At 39.1% G+C, this 22116-nt stretch overlaps 1 protein-coding gene across 1 annotated transcript; it reads right to left on the bottom strand.

The window, feature by feature from the left end:
- Positions 1–456: 456 nt before the first annotated feature.
- gpalpp1 (GPALPP motifs containing 1) lies at positions 457–21989 on the bottom strand. Its single transcript, NM_001079318.1, is given in 8 exon segments — positions 457–2371; positions 2722–2820; positions 3314–3478; positions 7487–7618; positions 17555–17645; positions 19014–19112; positions 21417–21552; positions 21900–21989. Coding segments are annotated over 8 exon segments (1017 nt in total). The 5' UTR covers positions 21976–21989; the 3' UTR covers positions 457–2152.
- Between the last annotated feature and the right edge of the window lie 127 nt (positions 21990–22116).

The raw sequence follows: 22116 nt of genomic DNA, 5'->3' as shown, positions 1-22116 counted from the left end.
TTAACTGAAAAAAAAAAAAAGTTTTCCCATGACAGTATTCCCTTAAAGGGGAACTGTTGCTATTATTATAGAGCCACTTTAAACTAGCAATTTTAGTAAATTTCACCTGCTCTAATTGGCTGTACTTTTAACTAGATTTTGTTAAAGATGAAGATTTATGATTCTTGATTATAAAATGAGAAAAAAAATCTACAAAGGTTTGATTCCAGAAGAATAAATATAAAGCACATAAAAAAAATGGTTTCCAGAATATTATTTTATTATGATACAAGTTTACAGAAATAAAAATTTCTGTTGCTTTTCACATGATCTGTTTATGGGTGTAAAACTGAAAAACACAAGTAAAACAAATACGTATGGGCAAGTTAACTGGTACTGACTGGTATATGTGCATACCTCTGAGGAAATGTTCCTGTAGTCACAGGTACACAGACCACTAAAATCTGCTATGTAAAGTTTTTTTTTTTGTTTTTTTTTCTAGAAAATGGCAGAGGAAATTTCGCCAATACATACAATAGGTGCCCATACACTGGGTGACCTTTTGCCATGTGCCCAGGCTGTCAGTACTGACTTTGGGGCGAGGTAAGCTATACTTCACCTCTGGAGGCAGGACAAGAAACTCCTCTTCCCTTCGTGCTCAGCAAACCCTAACCGCCCAATATACACACAGTAATGTTACAACATTCACTTACCTGCATTTCTTACAAATTACCCTTTAGATTACTCTGAAATGCAATCCTTACCTCCAGTGGCAGGACAAAAGAACAGGAGGAAGAAGCAGAGCCAGCGGCAGGTAAAGAAGAGTATCTGAAGTCTTTTGTGTTGCCTACAGAGGTGAAGGATAACTTAACCCCAACATCTACAGTGACTAGGGATGCACCGAACCCACCCTGACAGATTCTGCAAAATCCCGAACCGAATCCTAATTAGCATATGCTAATTAGAATCAGAAGGGGTTAAAGGAAAAGTAACACTAAATTTTTTTTAAGTAAAAAATCTATTCTACCCTGCTCCAATAATTGCCCTATCCTGCAAACCATTTATTATTTTGAATGCCTTATTAGAAAATACCTTCTAAACTTGGCTTCCGGTCATTTAAATAGGGCGATACAGCGATGGAGGGCTAAATCCACTATGCGACTATCGACTTCACCTCCTAGCCTTCCTTCTGTATAAGAAGGAGTCGGGCTAGGCTCGATCAATCGATCGCCGCATAATGGATTCTGCCCTGCATCACCGTATTTCAAATGACCGGAAGCAGGTATTTTCTAATAAAGCATTAAGGATAATAAACGCTGGGAAGGATAGGGCAATTATTGGGGCAGGGTAGAATAGATTTTTTACTTAAAAATTTTTAGTGTTACTTTTCCTTTAAGCACGCAGCGAAATAATTTTCCCCCTGACCATTTAACCCTTTCTGAATGCTAATTAGTACATGCTAATTTATGCTAATTAGGACTCGGGATTCAGTTCGGCCGGGACCGTGGATCCGGCCAAAACCGAATCCTTCAAAAAAAGCCTGGATTCGGCCCGAATCCCGAAGCGAATCCGGGATTTGGTGCATCCCTTACAGTGACATATAGGGTCGCTCTGAGAAACAGCATTGTTGCGGTTGTTTATGCTGATCTAAATCTCACAGGAAGTATTGCAGAAAGAGAGCTCCTCTTGCTCCCTTGTGCGACAGTTATCTATGCACCAGCTGAGATTGGGCACCGACAGATGACGTTTTCAGTTTTTCTTGTTGGATAGAAATAACTAGTTTGTTGCAAATTATTTGTTTCTGGTTTTTTAATCTGTGGTAAACAAATTTTAAAGTAGAAAAATGTGCTCAGAGCTACAGGCTCTCCTTATGTGATCTCACACAAAGAAGAACTTTTCCTCTATCCAGCCCCAAAGAGATTTTGCTCTTAGCATAAGAGATCAGTATTCAAATAAACATTCAGAGCAATTGTACCAATGAAAACATAGTTCCACATGACCCCTGACAGACATCAGCTGCACATATCTGCCTTAAATGGACTGCAATAGTGAGAAAGAACTGGCTGTTGACTATAAATGTTCTTAGAACTGGTGTGTTGTAGCTTGAATTTTGGGTGTTTATAAAACATGAACATTATTCAGTCCTCACTGCAGCCTGAAGGGTTCTTACATCCTAGAGAAACATACTGCTGTTACCATGTGAAAATTTTGTATTCAACTCTTTCGACTTCCGTATTAAAGCTTTCTTCTGTGCTTCATCAAAACGATTTACTTGAAGGTCTTGGTCCCGATCGAATGCCCGCCTCTCCTGTGGTTTATTTTTGTCTTCCTCTGCTTTCCGCTTTAATTTCTTACGATGAAGATCTATTAGCGATTCTGATCTTTTGGAATCCTGAAAGTGAAGGATCGTCCTTAGTGACCAATACAATAACACAGGCAACCCCAACCTTTTTTAATCACGAGCCACACATGAAAAAAAAGTGTTGGGGAGTCACACAAGCATGAAAAAAGTTCTTTTGAGGATGCAAAGTAAGGGTTGTGATTGGATCAGGTAGCAGAAGAGACACCTGTCTATGGTTGCTGGGCAGGTACTTCTTATTTCTATCCTTAGTCTGGGCTCTCTTGCCCCTCTGCTTGTCGCAGGTAGCTGGCCAGGTTGCCTAGGGCTTAGCCTGCCTCTGAGGACAAAGCTCTACCACTCCTAACTTGTGCGTCTGAAGAATTGAAGTAATTGGAACTTACATTGTAGGTGGACACTTGCTCTGCCAGCCGTATATCTCTCTCTGACACTGGGAACTTGTCATCCATTGTGCTGCTTGACACCTTTGCTTCTTGCTTTTCCTTTAAAATGAAAACAAATTAATATAAGAGACCACTAGAATCACCCACACTACCAAAACAATAATTGAACTAAACTGCTGCATCATTTTGCTTGATTGATGTTGTACCGATTGCCTTCCCATAAGAAGAGGAAGGCATTATAACAAAGACAAAGCACTAGTAAAAATTCTGGCCTTGTGAGGATATCACTAGATGTTATTCCCAAGGTCTGTTACATATATCTTCCATTAACTGCACTTATTAATACATCCTTTCCTCCTTACTTATGGAATGAAGAAGGAAAGCACACATATTTAATACTGGAGTCCTCCTGGGAAATGTAGTAGTGTTCATCTTAGGCACAGGGCGTTATTTATGAATTTAGTTACTCATATACAGGCATCAGTCAGTTAGCAATAACAGAACAGCTTGATTATGAACAATACAATTTTTTGGTGACCAAAGATAGTGTGGGCAATGCCATAGTTGGAAGAATCAAACACTAAATCCTCACTTTTGCCTTTTTTTCCCTGTCCGCAGGGGTGTCTGTCCAAATTGATCTGTCTCCTGATTTCTCATTAGTTCTTCTCTTAAACGTTCTTGGGCCAAGTCCAAAGTTTGTTAGCTCTGGGGGCAGCTCAGTCATCCATGACTCTCTGGTAGGGTTCTTGGGTCCATCCTAATGGAAAATAATAAATATATAGAACAGCTTATAGTCTGATTGTATATGTATGACAAATCACTTGCAAATAGCTAGATAAGAGGTACAGAAATATGGTATTTGTAAAACACAAACCCTATAAAAAAAATAATTCTGGAATAATATTTTAGACCTGGACATACTTACATTTTTATTGTAAAAAAATGTAACTGCCACAGAGAAGAAAATATTCGTAGGATAAGATGAAGAGTAAAAAAAAACCAAAACACTCAACTTCAGCATAAACCACATTTCATTTAAAAGTTTCCATAGTAACAGCACAATGGCTAGGAAAAAAGTAAAAACAAAAGCACAGTTTCCATGGAATCAAAGTTTAAAATTAAATAATCTTCTCAAATGATTCTTAAACGTAGCCAACTGCATTAAACATTGTATGCCTTCTTCTTTCTGACTCTAGTTAACTGTCATTTGTGACAAATTGGATAAGATGCTAGAAAGAAGTTCATAATTCCTTCAGTTGCTATAGAAACAAAAATTCATAAAAAACACTTCAGAAAGAACTGCATATTTATACCATAATACAGTTATTCTGAAATGTGGCCCACAATAAACATTGGCGATTAAAAAATGATTTCTTAGTGGGCAGAATGATTTCACACCCACCATGTAACGGTGTGAGGCAAGGTCTCTTTAGTTAATGAACAAAGGGGGCCCATGGCCCACCCTGACAGAAGACACCCCTTTACTCTTCTTAACTGCAATGACTTTTGAACAAAACATCTTCTAGCAATGAAAGGCACCGTAGGAACGTGTGTGAGGAGCTGGCACAAAGACTCTAACCACACAGAACTGGAGATCTGCCACGCTAGATAGTGGAGTTGCAGTCACTCAATAATGTGGACTGTAGCATGAATGCTAATGTATAACTATACCCTGCAAGACTGTAAAACAAAAAAGACAGTACTCTCCACCAATGAATACTAGAGGGTATGGGGCCAAACCACAGACTTTTTTTTAAATATAAACATACGGAACATACAGCTACTGTATCTTTGCATCAGCACTATCTATCTGTAGGTAGACTATCATCAATAACCATAAAAACAAGGTCACCAATGTGCCAGCATAGTTCTCACCCCCTTGTTCTTTGAACATCAACTTGAATAATTCTGGCTCCTGACTTGAAATAACCTTAATAGCCATAAGTTCACCGAATGAGCACCCAGAAATAGCATCAAATTGTAGGTGAGCTGCTATAAAAAAAAAATACTCGATAAAATGAAACATCCAGTTTTCTGATCTTAAAGGGATGCCACTGTTACATAAGGGAGACCTACCTACCTATGTATATATATATATATATATAGACCGGGAACTGAGACTTAAACAGAGGGAGGTATGGTGGTTTAAGAGATTAAATTCCCTGCATCCAAATGGATTGAATAAAGACTATAACCTGTATTTGATCGTTTAAAACTTTAAGGGTTTGTTATAATTGAGATGGCAAAGTGCTGCTATATAATGAGATGTTATAACTTCGCTAACAAGTTATTACATTACATTACATTAACATTTATTTATAAAGCGCCAACATATTCCGCAGCGCTGTACAATAAGTGGGTTACATACATTGGACATACAGAGTAACATATAAAGCAATCAATAACCGATACAAGAGGTGAAGAGGGCCCTGCCCAAAAGAGCTTACAATCTACAAGTTATGAATGTGAACAGGGATGAAACTCTGTACTTTGTATATTTCTTAAATGGTATTTTCACTGAAATGGGGATGGAACCATGTACTATGTTTGTATAATATGTTATGTGGTCATTTCCTCTCTGTAGACTATAAGTAGCTTCCTTTAGGAATCTGTATATGGAATTACTGCCCACATGCCTTGAGGAAGAGCCCGGCCGGGCTTGAAACGTCGCATTTTGTGTACAGTATGAATTTGATCTTTTAATATATGTTTTGCAATTTAAAGTGTGTGCTGTCCATTCTTGAACTTGTTGATGAAATGTTTATGCAGCAATAAATGGAAATTCTTGGCAAAATCTAAGGGGATGCATCACAAGTGTAGACAGATGTAACTTCTCTTTTTGCTTATGCTGTTCTTCAGGAAATAATCTTGAATGTACTCTTAACAAACCTGCAAATAACTTCCCCTCTTCACACTCCCTATAACTGCCAGACTGAAGCTGAAAACAATATCACTTTTTTTCCCAATCCATTTAAGTACCACGTCCTTTGTCAGCCACGGACAATTTGATTAAGTTAAACTTTCTGTACAACTACAGTTTTGAGTCCTGCTAAAATTTGAAATGCAAAAAAAACAAAAACAAAAACAAACTTTTGCAAGATTAAAGGGAAAGTAAACCATCAGAATTTTTTGCTGATCTGTTTCACAGTTCCTCCACTGGATCACCGACTCAAGACAAAATACAGATCAGCGCCATAGGCTATGGAAAAAAACAAATAACAGAACCTAGCGCAATATTGTTAACACTTGGTACAAACACCAGGGTGTTACAACACAATTCTGTGTGTGTCCGCAACCATAGAAAGTCTATATGCAGATTTTTCTGTGTGTTTTCAAAGTGCTGTAGTGATTATTGCTAAGTGTTATTGTGCTTCCTCTAGGCATAAAATGATATGAAACAAGGTGCTATGGTGCTTTCTTAAAAAATAAAGCAAAGTGTTATAGTGCTCTCTCCAAACAACAAATCTCAGCATGCAGCTTCTCCACTCTCCTGTGGGATTGGCAAGATTCCAGATTTCAAAACAGCATATCAGTACCAACTTCAGGGTACTCCTTTTCTCTGCAAAGACATTAAAAAGCAGGGGCAGCACCTATAGCGTAATTCACTTTTATTTTTTAAAAAATATAAAACTTACATATTATTGCACTTACATAAGTCACATTTCTGAGCACATATCAAATAGTCACTTTCTCCAGTGTTATGAGGCAGGTCATGGAAGTGAACCTTTGCAATAGAAAGAGATGGATTCTGCTGGCGTCTCCCTCTCTCTCTCATGTGTTTCAACTGTGCATCCACTTACTGGCATTACCGGAAGTATTTGTACTTAGTGTTACACTTATTGCCACAATTGGAAGTGTTTGTACTTAGTGTTACACTTACTGCCACAACCGGAAGTGTTTGTACTTAGTGTTACACTTACTGCCACAACCGGAAGTGTTTGTACTTAGTGTTACACTTACTGCCACAACCGGAAGTGTTTATACTGAGTGTTACACTTACTGCCACAACCGGAAGTGTTTGTATGGAGTGTTAACAATATTGCGCTAGGTTCTGGTGCTGTTATTTGTTTTTTTCCATACCCTGTGGCGCTGATCTGTATTTTGTTTTTAGCGAGTCCTGCTAACCTTGGTTTTCATAGCATATACTCAGAAAAATGATAAAGTACATTTGTTTTCTCAAGGTCCCCTGTAACAAAAAATTCTGTAACCATTTTTGATAGACCCATACTCTCAATCCACATTGTTACACTGCTGTTATATAGATATATATGTGTGTGTGGACAGTATACCCACATGAGCTTAATGAACAGTGCTGACCATACTTTTGGCCTATTATTTTAATAACCAAAATGTACAGAATTAAAGCTTCTTTAGATTCCCAGTGCACAAATAATCCCCCTACACAACACACTTATGCTCATAATACAATCACAAAAAATAGTAAAGCGAGGGGGTTGTACACTGGTAATCTGATCTTCTACCCTGCAAGGACCAAACATGAAGTAGCTTTATTTTCTCTGTTTGCCCTGTTTACCTCAAGAAATAACACAAACCACACTTTTCCCGATTTAAACCACAGAAAAAATGTATGTTCAGCACAAGGCCCATTCATTGAGCTAATGTTTAACGTGAGGGTGCACTTTCAAAATATTGTTGGTACTGGTCTTCACAACTGAATACACGAATTCCTCATTTGCAGTTTCTGCTTTTATAAAGTGAATTATAAATTAATTTATGATTTTTAACAGATAAAAAGGAAACTTACGTCATCTTTTGAGGTCAATTTCTGTTTCATTCTCCAAGCCCTCCGGTCAAATTCTTCTGCAACACTGGATTCAACTGGCCCTGAGGCAGGACAAGGGCCAATAATATCTTCATCTTCGCTGCTTTCTCCTGACTAAAATACATTTGTATATTACTCTAAAACAGGTACTGTAGAGGTCATAATTATTTTTAGGTAAAGACACATGGAGCTACTAGTAGCAGCTACTTTTTCACGGCTACTAAACTCCACAAAATACCCTGCCATAGACAATACTTTGAATTGCCTCTGCTAAAACACACACAGACAATTATCAGTAAATGATCAGCATTTTCTATTTTAGTAGCCATGACAAGTAGCTGCTAGTAGTAGCTCTGTGTGTTTTCACCCTTAAAAACTTCCACACTTATGTATGTATTGTTGTCTATATAAAATAGCATACAGAGATGCAGCAATATGTTCACAAAGAAAATAAACCAAAATGATTGTCAGTGCTTAAGCATCATGTCTAATCTACAGATCTAAGCAGTCACATTTTTAATATAAAAAGTTCCTTAAAATTAACTTTTAATTACGACGCAGGTAGATAAGTTATGACAATGTACAGAAACCTCTTTCTTGAGTTTCTTAGGGGCTGATTTACTAATCCACGAATCCGAATCCCGAATGGGAAAAAATCGAATTGGAAACGAACATTTTGCGATTTTTTCGTAAATTGTTGCGACTTTTTCGTAGCCATTACGACTTGCTCGTAAATTGTCGTGACTTTTTCGTAGCCATTATGACTTGCTCGTAAATTGTCGCGACTTTTTCGTAGCCATTATGACTTGCTTGTATATTGTCGCGACTTTTTCGTATTGAGCGCTTGTAAACAGCGGGCAAACCTTTGCGACTTTGCATGGTTTTGGAAGCCTCCCATAGGACTCAATGGCACTCTGCAGCTCCAACCCGGCCCAAGGAAAGTCTCCCATAGGGCTCAATTGCACTCTGCAGCTCCAACCCGGCCCAAGGAAAGTCTCCCATAGGGCTCAATGGCACTCTGCAGCTCCAACCCGGCCCAAGGAAAGTCTCCCATAGGGCTCAATTGCACTCTGCAGCTCCAACCCGGCCCAAGGAAAGTCTCCCATAGGGCTCAATGGCACTCTGCAGCTCCAACCCGGCCCAAGGAAAGCCTCCCATAGGGCTCAATGGCACTCTGCAGCTCCAACCTGGCCCAAGGAAAGTCTCCCATAGGACTCAATGGCACTCTGCAGCTCCAACCTGGCCCAAGGAAAGTCTCCCATAGGACTCAATGGCACTCTGCAGCTCCAACCTGGCCCAAGGAAAGTCTCCCATAGGGCTCAATGGTACTCTGCAGCTCCAACCTGGCCCAAGGAAAGTCTCCCATAGGACTCAATGGCACTCTGCAGCTCCAACCTGGGCCAAGGAAAGTCACGATACTGAAGCTTGAATGAATCCGAAACTTTCGTACTCGGCACGACGGCTACGAAAAAGTCGCGACAATTTCCGAGCAAGTAGTAATGGCTACGAAAAAGTCACGACAATTTACGAGTAAGTCGTAATGGCTACGAAAAAGTTGCGACAATTTACAAAAAAAAATCGCAAAATACCGATCATTACGAAAAAAACACATTCGGACGCTTTTCGGGCGTTCGTGGATTAGTAAATGTGCCCCTTAGTCTGCAGCTTTCCAGTTTAGCAGTGAATGCTAAGGGCCATTGCTGAAGCCCTATAACACAGATTGTTTTTATGACACAGTTTACGATGGCTAACAGCAGGGCAGGATAATAAACAAGTATAACACAAAATACTAATTTCTCAATCAGGTAATTTTTCGATTGGCCAAAGAGCCATAACAGAAAGATCTGCTTAATTTATGACTTACAATATATATACTTTTAGTGCCTAGCAATATACAAAAGCAGACGGAGAGTCTTCCCTTCCCTGGTCCCTGCTCTTTACTTGTCCAGCATAAAAAAAAAAAAGTTAGGAGTAATCAAGCTTCTCTCCTTTTGTTTTTTTTAACCTGCCAAAAAGGAAACAGACTGGAACAGAACTGCCAAATCCAGAGTGACAAATGATTTAATATTTTTTTTCATTTGCCTGTATTGGGAGTTAGATGTCTGTATTTTTCCTAGTTCCTATTTGACATAGACAGTAAAATCACAAAACACTAATACTTGTTCAGAATGCAGACAATTTCACATATTTGGTGGAGGACTTTTTGTATTACATTTGCCGAAATCTTCTTATAACGTCTTATAAAATGTTCAGTGGTTTTAAAGTACAGGTATGGGATCCCTTATCCAGAAACCCGTTATCCAGAAAGCTCCGAATTACAGAAAGCCAGTCTACCATAGACTCCATTTTAATCAAATAATTCAGAATTTTAAAACCGATTTCCTTTTTCTCTGTAGTAATAAAACAGTACCTTGTAATTGATTCCAACTAAGATATAAATAATCCTTATTGGATGCAAAACAATCCTATTGGGTTTAATTAATGTTTTATTGATGTTTTAGTAGACTTAAGGTATGGAAATCCAAATTACGGAAAGATGGGATAAGGGGTCCTACACCTGTAATGTGTAAATATACTTACAACTGAAAATATTTACTCATCTCTTTCTGTTCTTTACACTCACTTTTGATTCTAACTCATGAACAGTTTTGCAAAAAGAAGTTCTTTTATAGGTCTGTTAATCAGGTGGCATCTGCTGCACTGTTTTAGGAACAATATAATAGTCCTTGTATGGAGACATTATGTATGGGATACTCAAATTTGGGCTTCTGCTACTTCTAGAAGAGTTGAGAACACATATTCCCAAATGGCACTCACTTGACTCAGCAATGAGCAAACAATGTGAAGCTTTGAGATGTCAGCAAACATTTCAGGGCAACCCTCCAGAGCACTTGAAGAAGGGAGTTGCCGCAAAACATTTGCTGGGATCTCAAATAAACCTTCATATGGTTTGCACATTGCTGAGTCAAGTGAGTGCCATTTGGGAATATTTGGTCTTACATTGGGCATATGCTATTGAGGTTTTTTTTGTACATTTAAAGAAGTAAACCTTTTTTTTCTATCAGTAAAATGACTCTAAACAGCCTACCTACCTTTGTCCCAGCATTCCTGTCTAACCTGGCACCTCAGTTAGAAGTTGATCGTTTCCGTTGCTTCCTTGTGCAGAGTCAAGCCCCGACCCCACTTCCTGTTCCGTTCTCTCATCACTTTGACTACTGTAGTCGATCTGGAGAGCCTTCTGCGCATGCCTGGAGGCAGCAGGAGCCAGTCTGTGCATGAACAGGTTTTTGTTTTTTTTTGATGTAGGAACTGAACAGGAAGTGGGGGCGGGCTTTACTCTGCACAAGGAAGCAAAGGAAACGAGCTGGAGAATTCAACTTCTAACTAAGGATCCAGGTCACTCTCAATGCTGGGACAGAGGTAGGTAATTCTGGAGGCTGTTTAGAGTAATTTTACTGATAAAGAAAAAAAGGTTTACTTATTCTTTAAGTCTTGGTTAAATACAACAGAGCATAAATATTAAAGGTGTAAAGTAAAAAGTGTAAAGTAAAAAGGTGCAAAGTTGGTTACAGCTCTAATTACCTATAGCAGGGCTGTCCAACTGGCGGCCCCCCCACCTGTCTGTGACTACTTACCTTTGTAAAAACATTAAATGGTTCACACCTCAGATTTAGGCTGTAATCCCCCTGTATTGTTTAAACATGTAATGCCCTGTGTTGTTCACACTTTTTATTCCCTGCATTATTCACCCCCTGTATTGTTCACACCTCAGACTGTAAGCACCCACATTGTTCACCTGTTCACACCTCAGACTGTAGGAGCAATGCCAGCATTGTGTCACTGTATGCTGCTCGTGGGCAGGCAGAGTATGGTACACACAGGTAGCATAGGGCAGGCAGAGTATGGCACACACAGGTAGCATAGGGCAGGCAGAGTATGGCACACACACAGGCAGGGTAGGAAGGCAGAGTATGGCACATACAGGCAGAGTATGGCTCATCCAGACAGCAAAGGGCAGGCAGAGTATGGCACACATTGGCTGCATAGGGAAGGCAGAGTATGGCACAACACAGGCAGGGTAGCGCAGGCAGATTATGACACACACAGTCACCATAGGGCAGGCAGAGTACTGCCTGTGTGTGCCATACTCTCCCTGCCCTACCCTGCCTGTGTGTGCCATACTATGCCTGCCCTACCCTGCCTGTGTGCCATACTCTGCCTGCCCTATGCTGCTTGTGTGTGCCATACTCTGCCTGCCCTATGCTGCCTGTGTGCGCCATACTCTGCCTGCCCTATGCTGTCTGTCTGTGCCATACTCTGCCTGTGTGTGCCATACTCTGCCTTCCTACCCTGCCTGTGTGTGTGCCATACTCTGCCTGCCCTATGCTACCTGTGTGTGCCATACTGTGCCTGCCGTATGCTACCTATGTGTGCCATACTGTGCCTGCCCTATGCTACCTGTGTGTGCCATACACTCCCGCTCTTCTGATAACATGGGTGTGGTTTAAAGTGGGTGTGGTTTAAAAAGGGGAGGGGTCAAAACTGTTTCCCATTATCGGCCCTCCACCACATAGGCCAGACAAATTCCGGCCCTTGGTACCACAGAAGTTGGACAGCACTGATTTATAGCAACTGATTAGCAGGCAGCATTTACTGGCCAACTGTTTAAAAGCAAGCATATTATTTGTTGCTGTGGGTTTTACTGGTGAGAAAACAAAGTAAATGTATTAATTTATAAATAAGCAAATTCTTTAAAGGCCAACTGCATAACGTAAGTTACAATGTAATGTAATGTAAATAAAGTAACAGTAACGCCAAAAATGAAAGTGTATTAAAGTATTTAAAATATAATGTACTGTTACCCTGCACAGGTAAAGTTGTGTATTTGCTAAAGTAACAGAACTATAGTTTATATAAATATGCTGCTGTGTAGCCATGGGGGCAGCCATTCAACCTGGAAAAAAGGCACAGGTTACATAGCAGATAACAGATAAGCTCTGTAGAATATAATGGGGCTTTATCTGTTATCTGCTATGTGCCTGTGCCTTTTCTCCTTTGAATGGCTGCCCCCATGGCTACACAGCAGCTTTGTTTATATAAACTATAGTAGTCTTTCTGAGGCAAACACACCAACTGTAACAGCACAGGGCAACAGTACATTATATCATAATTCTTTTTATACACTTTCATTTTTTGGTGTTACTGTTCCTTTAAGGGATGAAAAACCCTGACTTATGCCAATCACATCACTTGTACAGATACAAATATAACAACTGCATCTCTAACCAGAACATGAGGCTAAAGGTTTATTTCCTATCTAGAAAAACACAAGGTTCTCGGACAGCATTGAAGGTTAATGGAAAATGAACCTCTCAATGTGTTTTCCTTATTCTCTCCAAAGGCTGCATTAAATTACTCTTGTGCACTATTTCTAGCACAGTTAAAATTAATATATGCCCTTTGTGATACGCCTCTCAGAAAGTGCACTGAAGAATATCAAATCATAAAGCAGCAATGGGGGGAAAAAAAGCAAAAAGAAAGAAATGGTATAAATCGTCAGGCTGAGCTCAGACTGGGAATCTCAGCCGTCGGCATACACATTAAAGTGAACCTGTCAAACATTTCCAAGAAGGAAGCCTTTGCTTGGCACATTTAATCCTGTCTGAATGTAACAAGCGTATAAGAACCAGCCAAGATTTTTAGGACAAAATCCTTTTCTGTAAGGTAATTGCTAGATATTAACATAAAAATGTCTTCTATTGTCTGCATATATTTCTTTGATTTACTCCCATTATATCAGCTGCAGGTCATGGGAGGGGTGAGAGCGATGAACAAACAACAGAAAACAACTTTACTGCTTAAGCTTACATTTTAATACTATATCCCCAAACAATGTAGGTCTCTATAAAATATATTGCAGAAAGCAGCTTATATGTAAAGCCTTGCTTTATCTAAATAAATAGTTTTGATAAAAATATACTATTTTAATAGTATGTGTTATTGGGTAATCCTAATTAGAAATCTGCCATTTTAAGTACTAAAGACCGCCCCTTGAGATCATATGATTTACAGTGCACACACAAACCAAGGGCACATATTATACATGTTAGGTCACATCAGCCAGTGAACGGACAGTACTGTCTTTTACTCCCACACCTCTTCCTGTTCCATTTAGAGCTGCATTATTTCTGGTTAGGTGATCTCTGGGGGAGCACACAGCCCATCGCAAAATGGTGGCTCAAGGCAAAAAAGTAAAAGGACAATATTTACCGATATATATATATATATATATATATATATATATATATATATATATATATATTGCAAAAATCATTTTTTGCCTAAAAAAAAAGAAAACACAATTCTTATATCCAATTTCCAATATCAATTTCTTTAAAATTATTAGTGCTTTAAAGGAGAAGGAAAGGTAAAAACTAAGTAAGCTTTATCAGAAAGGTCTATGTAAATACAGCCATAAGCACTTACAGTAATGCTGCACTGAGTCCTCTATCAAAAGAAACACAGGATTTCTTGTCTCTTTTTCTATAAACATGATGTTTCATTGTCTGACTTCCTCTCAAAGAAACATCCTTAATTTCTGTGGCCAGAGTCTGCACAGCTTTCTCCTCTCTACTGTTCCACCTCCCACTAGAATGCTAAGAACTTCCACCCCCTCCCTTAGGAATGTGTGATCAGAGCTATAAGGGCTAGTCTGCAGAAAGGAAGCTACTTAAAATGGCAGCTGCTATCTTAAGCAAACAGAGAAAGCTTCTAAAGCTGTTTACTCAGGTATGTTAATGGTTTCTGCAGAATAAATATATTGTTCTAGGTGGCAGTAATGTGGCAAATCTATTGGCAGTAAAAAGCCAAAATGACTTTCCTTCTCCTTTAAAAGTTATTTGTAAATGTAATTGCTATAGAAAGCAGCATTTGCTGAACTTCTGGTTGTTGCTGGCTGCTCCAGCAAGTCAGGTCTGTCAGTCTGCTTGTCTGTGTTACATTGTTTCAAATGCCAGAGCCACCAGGGTAGAGAATAGAAAGGACCGACAGACATATATATACAAATATATAAGTTTACAAATATGCAATGAATGTATATTGCAAAGTTGCTTAGAATTAAGTCTTCTTTCATTAGGCAAAAATTTATTTTTGGGGTTGACATGTCCTTTAATAGGCCACTTAAAGGGCATGTAAAGCCTACAATATAGGCAATCAGTTGGGCACGTCTCCCCCACCCAAATGGCAGTATTTGTACTGCATGTATCCCCTCTGCTTGCCAGCACCAACACATTTTCCTAAAGCAAATAGGAGCTTTCACCCGGTGGCCATTTTTCCTCTTATACATAATCAGATACATTTAAATCTGCAAACAGCATACACACACACACAGACCCTTAATCAGCATTTCATCAAGAATACAGGCTTACACAGGCACAACTGTCACTGATGAAAGTTCTGCTTTGTTTGAGCACTATAATGGTAAAGCTGAGCTCAGGAAAAAAAAACTGAAGCAGACAGCTAGAGCTGAGTTTCTATGGGAACCAGCAATGCCATCTCTTCACTGGCTGCTAGACTGGGGGGTGTGTTTAGTAATCTCAGTTTAGAACAACTGAGCATGTCTGGCAAGCCAGGAACCAAAGCAAATTCCCAAGGGTGGGGGGCCGAGGGGGTTACAGGAGGAGAAGGAAATCTAAGTGATTAAGGAGATGTTACAGCCTTGCTATTAACCACTGGACAACCAGTGTGGCAAGTATTGAAAGATTTCAAAGAGGCTGGTCACTGATTAAATTTTGTGTGTGGGGTTTACATGTCCTTTAATAGGATGTAAACTGTTGGCATACTAAGGTTTCAGTTGTATTACAGTTAACTTATTTAACCACTCTTATTAGATTGTAAAGTCTTTAAAAGACTTTAGAGACTTTAAAGTACCGTACAGGTATTGGACCCGTTATCCAGAATGCTCAGGACCAAGGGTATTCCGGATAAGGGGTCTTTCCGTGATTTATATCTTCATACCTTAAGTCAAATAAAAAAATCAATAAAACATTAAACCCAATAGGATTGTTTTGCATCCAATAATTAATTATATCTTAGTTGGAATCAAATACAAGGTACAGTTTTATTTTTATAGAGAAAAAGGAAATTAATTTTAAAAAACTGAATTATTTGATTAAAATGGAGTCTATGGGAGACAGGTTTTCCGTAACTCTGAGCTTTCCGGATAACAGGTTTCTGGATAACTGATCCCATACTTGTACCAGAATGTCAAACTCTATACGAGGATGGATGGTTGGAAAAGTCCAGCGTTATTAAGTGGTGAATATAAGAACAGTATTGTGGCCTTTTTTTACATCTCTTCCTTAAGGGCTCTGGCACACGGGGAGATTAGTCGCCCGCGACAAATCTCCCCTGTCACGGGCGACTAATCTCCCCGAACTACCAAAAAAATGTAAGTCGCCGGTGGGATGGCACACGCTGCGCAGGCGATTTCGGCAAATCGCCGAAGTTGCCTCGCACGGCGTGCCAAAGCATGGTGCTCCATATTATTAAAGGACTTCTTATCCAAATCAGTGGACCCAAGCATTCCGGATAATAAATCCCATGCCTGAATAAAGTATGCTTAGATCCATGGCAATAGTTCTATTTTATGGTGCTCCACCTTGTCAAGTTGTTTAAAGGGGATTTTCACCTTTTGCATAGGCCTACCATAGTGGAGAGACTTGGCAAAAACAAAAAAACTAAAAACTTTCCAGATATAATCATTTAACAAAACGTGTATGTTCCCGTTTACATCCAGGATTAAGGTTTGCACTCAAAGATAAGCACTGTTGCAGAGCTCAGCAACAGAGGGATCAGGTATGAAACTTCAGCGAGCTTTAATCACTACTGCATATGTCCCTAATTGTCCTAACTTGTCCTTAAAGGTGGCCATATAGATGCCGATATCGGTCCTTTAGACTGATTCAACAGCTTATCTGCCTGTCTATGGGCACAAACAACGGGGCCTGCCGACCAACATCTGGCCAGAAATCGACCAGATCACCATCGGGCAGGTTTGATTTTTCCGTCGGATTGGGGACCGCACCAGCTCATTGATGTGGTCCCCGAACTGACAGTTCCTATACCCACCATTATAATTCGATTGTTTGGCACCAGGGCCAAACAGCCAAATTAGCCCGATATTGCCCACCTGTAGGTGGGCTTTGTGACCTCGCCAAGTGAGATGATCATACCATTTAGGGCCACCTTTACTTGCATAGCATTAATTCAACTGGATGCCAATAGATGCTATTTAAAAGAACAATGTAGACACTGGTCATGTACAATAGCACTTAAAACTGCAGCTCTCCTCGCTGAGGGTTCGCACCCACTGCTGATCTCTGCATTAATGGAATATAAGAGAGGGGTCAGGGACCCCTTTCTACGGAGTAGAAGACCAAGGCTGTCTATCTGGTAAGATGCAACATTAACTATTACTTCAATTTTCAATTTTTGCTAAATGATTATTCTTGGAAAGGGGTACATCTGAGAAGTCCTACCACGTTTTATCAACATGAACAGATGCCACCATCATTTATTCCTGGAATGGTGCTACGACGACAAGCAAGTAGTTCTATTTCGTAAATAGAACTAGTAAAAAGCTAAGTTTAGTGTTCATTATTTGTTGTATTTCAGGGTTCCTCTTAACTAAGAAACCTAAGGCTGATGGTACACTAGGCTATTAGTTGCCTGCAATAAACCTCCTCTACCCCAGGCAGCTAATCTCCTGCAAATGCTTTCCCACCAGCAATAATGTCAATTGCAGGTGAGAAAACATACATGTTGCTTTGGTTTTCTGAAGTGGCCAAAAGTTGCCTCACAAGAATGCCAGGGGAAAGCATTTGCAGGATGTTAGTCACCCATGGTAGAGAAGATTTATCGTGGGCAACTAATTTCCTAGTGTGTCGTAGCTCTAAGAAGGAGATAAAAGTGCTTATATCAAAAGTCAACATTTTTGATTTATACCAATGACAATACAAAAAGGTGTGTAACACAATTGATTTCCTTTACCTTTTCATGACTTGGGCTTGTACAGTTAGAGTCTTCCTCATCTTGCAAATCTCTTCTGAAACCAGGTGGCAAGGCAGGACCTATAACAGGCCTCAAAGAAACAAATATACCAGTTACTTAGAGTTAAATGAAAAGCTAATTAAGTGTTGTTATTTTTTTTAATGCCACAGAAGCTTGACAAATATTATAATATAAGGGTTGATAGATTGTTCCTTTAAAATCAGATTCATATAAAATACACATACTGTGTGGCTAGTCAACCTTTAATTCAAATGTGGTTGCCGACTGCATTGGTTTTGCTTTAAATCTATGCAACACCTACCCATGTTAGATGCTAGCAACTTTTGCCTTTGTGCAGAAACTTTCAGAAATAAAAGGGATGAATTGAAAATATGTGTTGCATACATTTCAATCTAACCTTCATGATGCATTTTTTCTACTTAAAGGCAAATTTGGAAGGTACTGTAAAATACACATCAAAACATTCAAATGTAACCCTTTATTCATTTCATCCTATTTGGTAACAAATAAAACCAAATTAGTTTTGATTCAGCTAAATACTAAAAATCTCCCCCAAAGACTAGACTTTAATTTGAACCATATCCAAAATCTAATTTGTTGAACCTATTTGAGGAAAATACAAATAAATCATCATCTCATTCAGTAAAAGTCACATGACTTTAAATGTTTAGAAGTGAATTGGTTAAGTGATAGGGGTTCCTTTGAATCCAAATCTTGCAAAACTGTGCTGAGTATTGCTTAAATCCTGGATTCAGTGAATCCCCAGAAAATCAATTCTAGTGTGTTAAGCATGCCAGCTTAAAAAATAATCAAAAATTTGATAGAAGACTGTGACTAGTTATCACCATTTATAACTATATTATTACAATGCATTGTGGGTGACCAGCCTATATGCCAATGCATAAAAAAATTGGTTGCTCCTTCATTCTTTTAATCCTTTCCCTACTAACAATAAAGATTCTATATTGTTGCCAAGGATAGTAACAATGCCACCAACCTAGAATAATGTTTCTAAATTGAATTTAATTAAATGTTGGTGAAACTACTTGACTTTATCAAGCATGCTTAAAAAAGGGCATGATGCCTGAATCATTGTTGCTTTAATAAACATTTGCAGTGTCATTCTGCTTTGTGAATGTGCTCCTCTCTAATGGAATCTCTTTGCACATATGTCCCCCTTAAATTTGCTTTCCTAAAACTGTTGCTTTTTTTTTTTTTTAACATTGGGTGAGTTTTTGTAGCTGCCGATTGTGTATCTTGCACACAATAATGCATGGTTTATAATTATTTTACAAGCTATAGAGAACTGAATAACTATGACCTAAAAAATCCATTGATTACTGCACAAAATAGAAATTATACATTTAAACGATACTGAGTTTAAAACATGCAACATGTTTTTTTAGTATATTGATTTAGCAAGTTATTCGTAACATACCTTTCTGGAGAATCTGACTGCTTCTTAAACCCTGGTGGAAGAGCTGGGCCAAAAAATCCATCATCCACTTCTGTGGTAACCACAGGCAGACTTTGCTTGCTGTGGAGAATATTATACTGTAATCTCAGCTGTGACAAGATATTGAAGCAAAAATATTTATTGGATATGCTAGGATATATCTGGTTATTCATTTACAGTTTTATAGCAACAGAAAGGGTATTCGAGCACCTGCTGGTCACATTCCAAGTCTAGGCATACTGTAAGGACGACTGATATTTCAGATATTCTGTGGGAAGACTAAAGGTGGCCACAAACGTGGCAATTTCCGATCTTTTGTGCGACCATCGGTCACACGAAAGATCGTACAATTGGCCACTAACTGTTCAGGGCTGAAACGGCAGATAAGGAGGTAGAAACAATAGGATTTCTACCTCCTTCTGCCGATTCAGCCCTGACGGCAGATTTTGCTCAAGCGCCTTCTATGGCACAGATCAAAATCTTTTAACCCGCCCGATCAGCGAGTCGACCGATATCAGCAGCTTCCTGCGATATCCGTCGACTCGCCGACTTGCCATACACGCACTGAATATCGTACGAAACAGGGTTTCATACGATATTATCGGTGCATGTATGGCCAGCTTAAGACTTTCATATTGTGAACAATGGAGATATGGAGATGCTACTGTTAAACTGGTGACTAAAAGGGACAATTAAACACTGAAGGATTGTTTACAAATGAAAAAAAAAATTGTGACCTTCCAACTGGAACGAAACTGAATGCTTCATACACAAATGACTGACGGCTAATATCTCCATCTCTGTGAAATCCGGATAAACACTGGGAATCCAGTCTTTGTTATTCTTGATATAGTGTGGTAATTTTTCAGTGAGAGGAAGAGAAACAAAATTACACTGCTGCCACAATAACCACACAAAAACTTTTCCTCCCCTCCTCAGCTTGGTCTTTTTTTTTTTTTTTATTTGTCTCTTACTAAGTGACGCTGTAATAACTATTATACACTGCAATAAATATGTAATAGCTACAGTCAAACACAAGAGTGTTTTTGCTAATGTAATGTCTACTAAAAGCAAATACCAGCAGGATTTATTGGGCAGCCCCTGCTGATATCAACCCATAGGAAGTCTAGGGAGATAATAAGGAAAGGTCTATCTACAAAACAATGGTAGCATAGCCAAGACTATGCTTAAAATTAGGCAAACAATTCATGGAAATTAAAATAATGATATGGTTGCCCTTTAACACATGCACCTGAAACTTGATAATTCCCCCAGTAGCAGTACAATTTTAGTTCTCCACATCTACATTATTTTGAGATGGTATGCAGATTGCACTAGAAACTACACAGACTGAGGTGGCTGTGAACAAGGTAAGAAAGTTTAATTATAAAAATGCTGCACGTCTGATAAAGCTGACAATTATGTATCTGATGCCAGAAGCAAGTCTTTAGCAAACACATTTTTCCCATGTTCCCCTTTACCACTGCTAGTAGGAATTTGCCAAAATAATCATTCAGTGTTTGGACAAGTAACAAATCAATCACAATTGATTTTCTGATTACATGAAAAGCAAACTGGCATTCTAATGAGCAGTTTCAAATGCAACCACAATAAACAAACCTGCATCATACTGCTGTGCCAGATTTTCCCTTAACCTACTGCGTTAGTCCATTAATAATTGTTTTCCTTTTCAGCAGTTTATTAATTTTTGGGGACTTCCTTCCTCTACTTCCTCCAGTATCACTTATTCACCTTCATTTCTGGTTTCCTAAAATGCATTACATCCCCCCAGCACAAAAGTTAAGGCATGCCTTTTAAAAATGTTCACGATAATAAGGAAACACATAACCTTTTTATTCCATGAGCTAATTTAGTCAGGCTTATGTTAAAAAGGTGCTTAAACAATTTTTTTCTTTACACAGACCTACCTGATTCCACAGATCGAAAGGAAACTACGATAATAACCATGCCTGTGCAGCACCCTGTACCTTAGGCTCACAGAATAATCCAGCTCCTCCCTCACCTCTTTTCTATTGTGAAGTTATGGATTCTGAGATCTGTGCACCACCCACTATGGAAAGTAGAGGTACTTTGTCTCAGAATCCATGACATTGGAATACGTTATAAAAATGTAGTCTCTCGTTTGTTTTTTAGTTACAAATATCTTACAGGCTGGAGAGGAGTAAATAGGAAGGCAAGAATATTAAAAAAACTAACATTCTTCAAGTTAATTTAATAGTGAACTGCTCCTTTAATAAATATAAGCATGCCTTATCTAATAACGCATATTGCTTCTTGTGATTACTTTCTATTAAGTATTTTTAATGCTGGTTATTGTCAAGACTATTGTTCTTTTCAAAACACAATCCTAGAATGTAGACCAACCTGCTTTTGGGGTCGTTCTTATTAGATGTGTATGAACTCCGTTTGTAGGATTCTGATGTGTCCTGATCACTGTCATCTGACGAGTCTGAGGTACTGGAGTCACACTTGTAGCCAGGTGGCAGCACTGGGCCTGCAACTATATAACAGAGAAACAATTAGCAGGATGCAATGGGTCATTATTTCTGTTCAGTTAGAATCCTATATAACAGCTTATTAGTAACATGAAATCCAGTTAGGCATGCATTTTGTCGCCATTTATTAAACAATAAGACATATATTCCCAATTATTTCTGAGCAGAGCAACACCAGCAGCCTAAACGGTTTGATAGTCCTGGTGTGTTTGGTACAAAACAGGTGAGTTGTGGGCACCAGGCAGTGGCTGTACTGCAGAGATATGGCTCTAAGGACTAACAGATACCAAGAGCGGAAGGGAAGACCCCGGTGAGCACAGGAACTCATATGATTATGCTATTAATGTCACACCTTCCTCCGGCTCCTCTTCTTGATCATGGGTTTGAAACCCAGGGGGCAGCGCAGGGCCGATCAATTCCCGAGACATCGCGTATTCTACGCTGCTCTGCACAACACAGCTGGAAAACGTTGACGTTGTTTCAGTGCGACGCGACTTCCGGTGCACGAAAATGACAGTCTGACTGCATGGAAGCTTGAAATCGCGCTGTTCCATAAATTACATTTTCGG

This window comes from Xenopus tropicalis, chromosome 2, assembly GCF_000004195.4.
Source record: "Xenopus tropicalis strain Nigerian chromosome 2, UCB_Xtro_10.0, whole genome shotgun sequence".
In the NCBI taxonomy this organism is placed as follows: Eukaryota; Metazoa; Chordata; class Amphibia; order Anura; family Pipidae; genus Xenopus; species Xenopus tropicalis.
The sequence above is the reverse complement of the archived record's forward strand: the minus strand, read 5'-3'. Positions and strand labels throughout refer to the sequence as shown.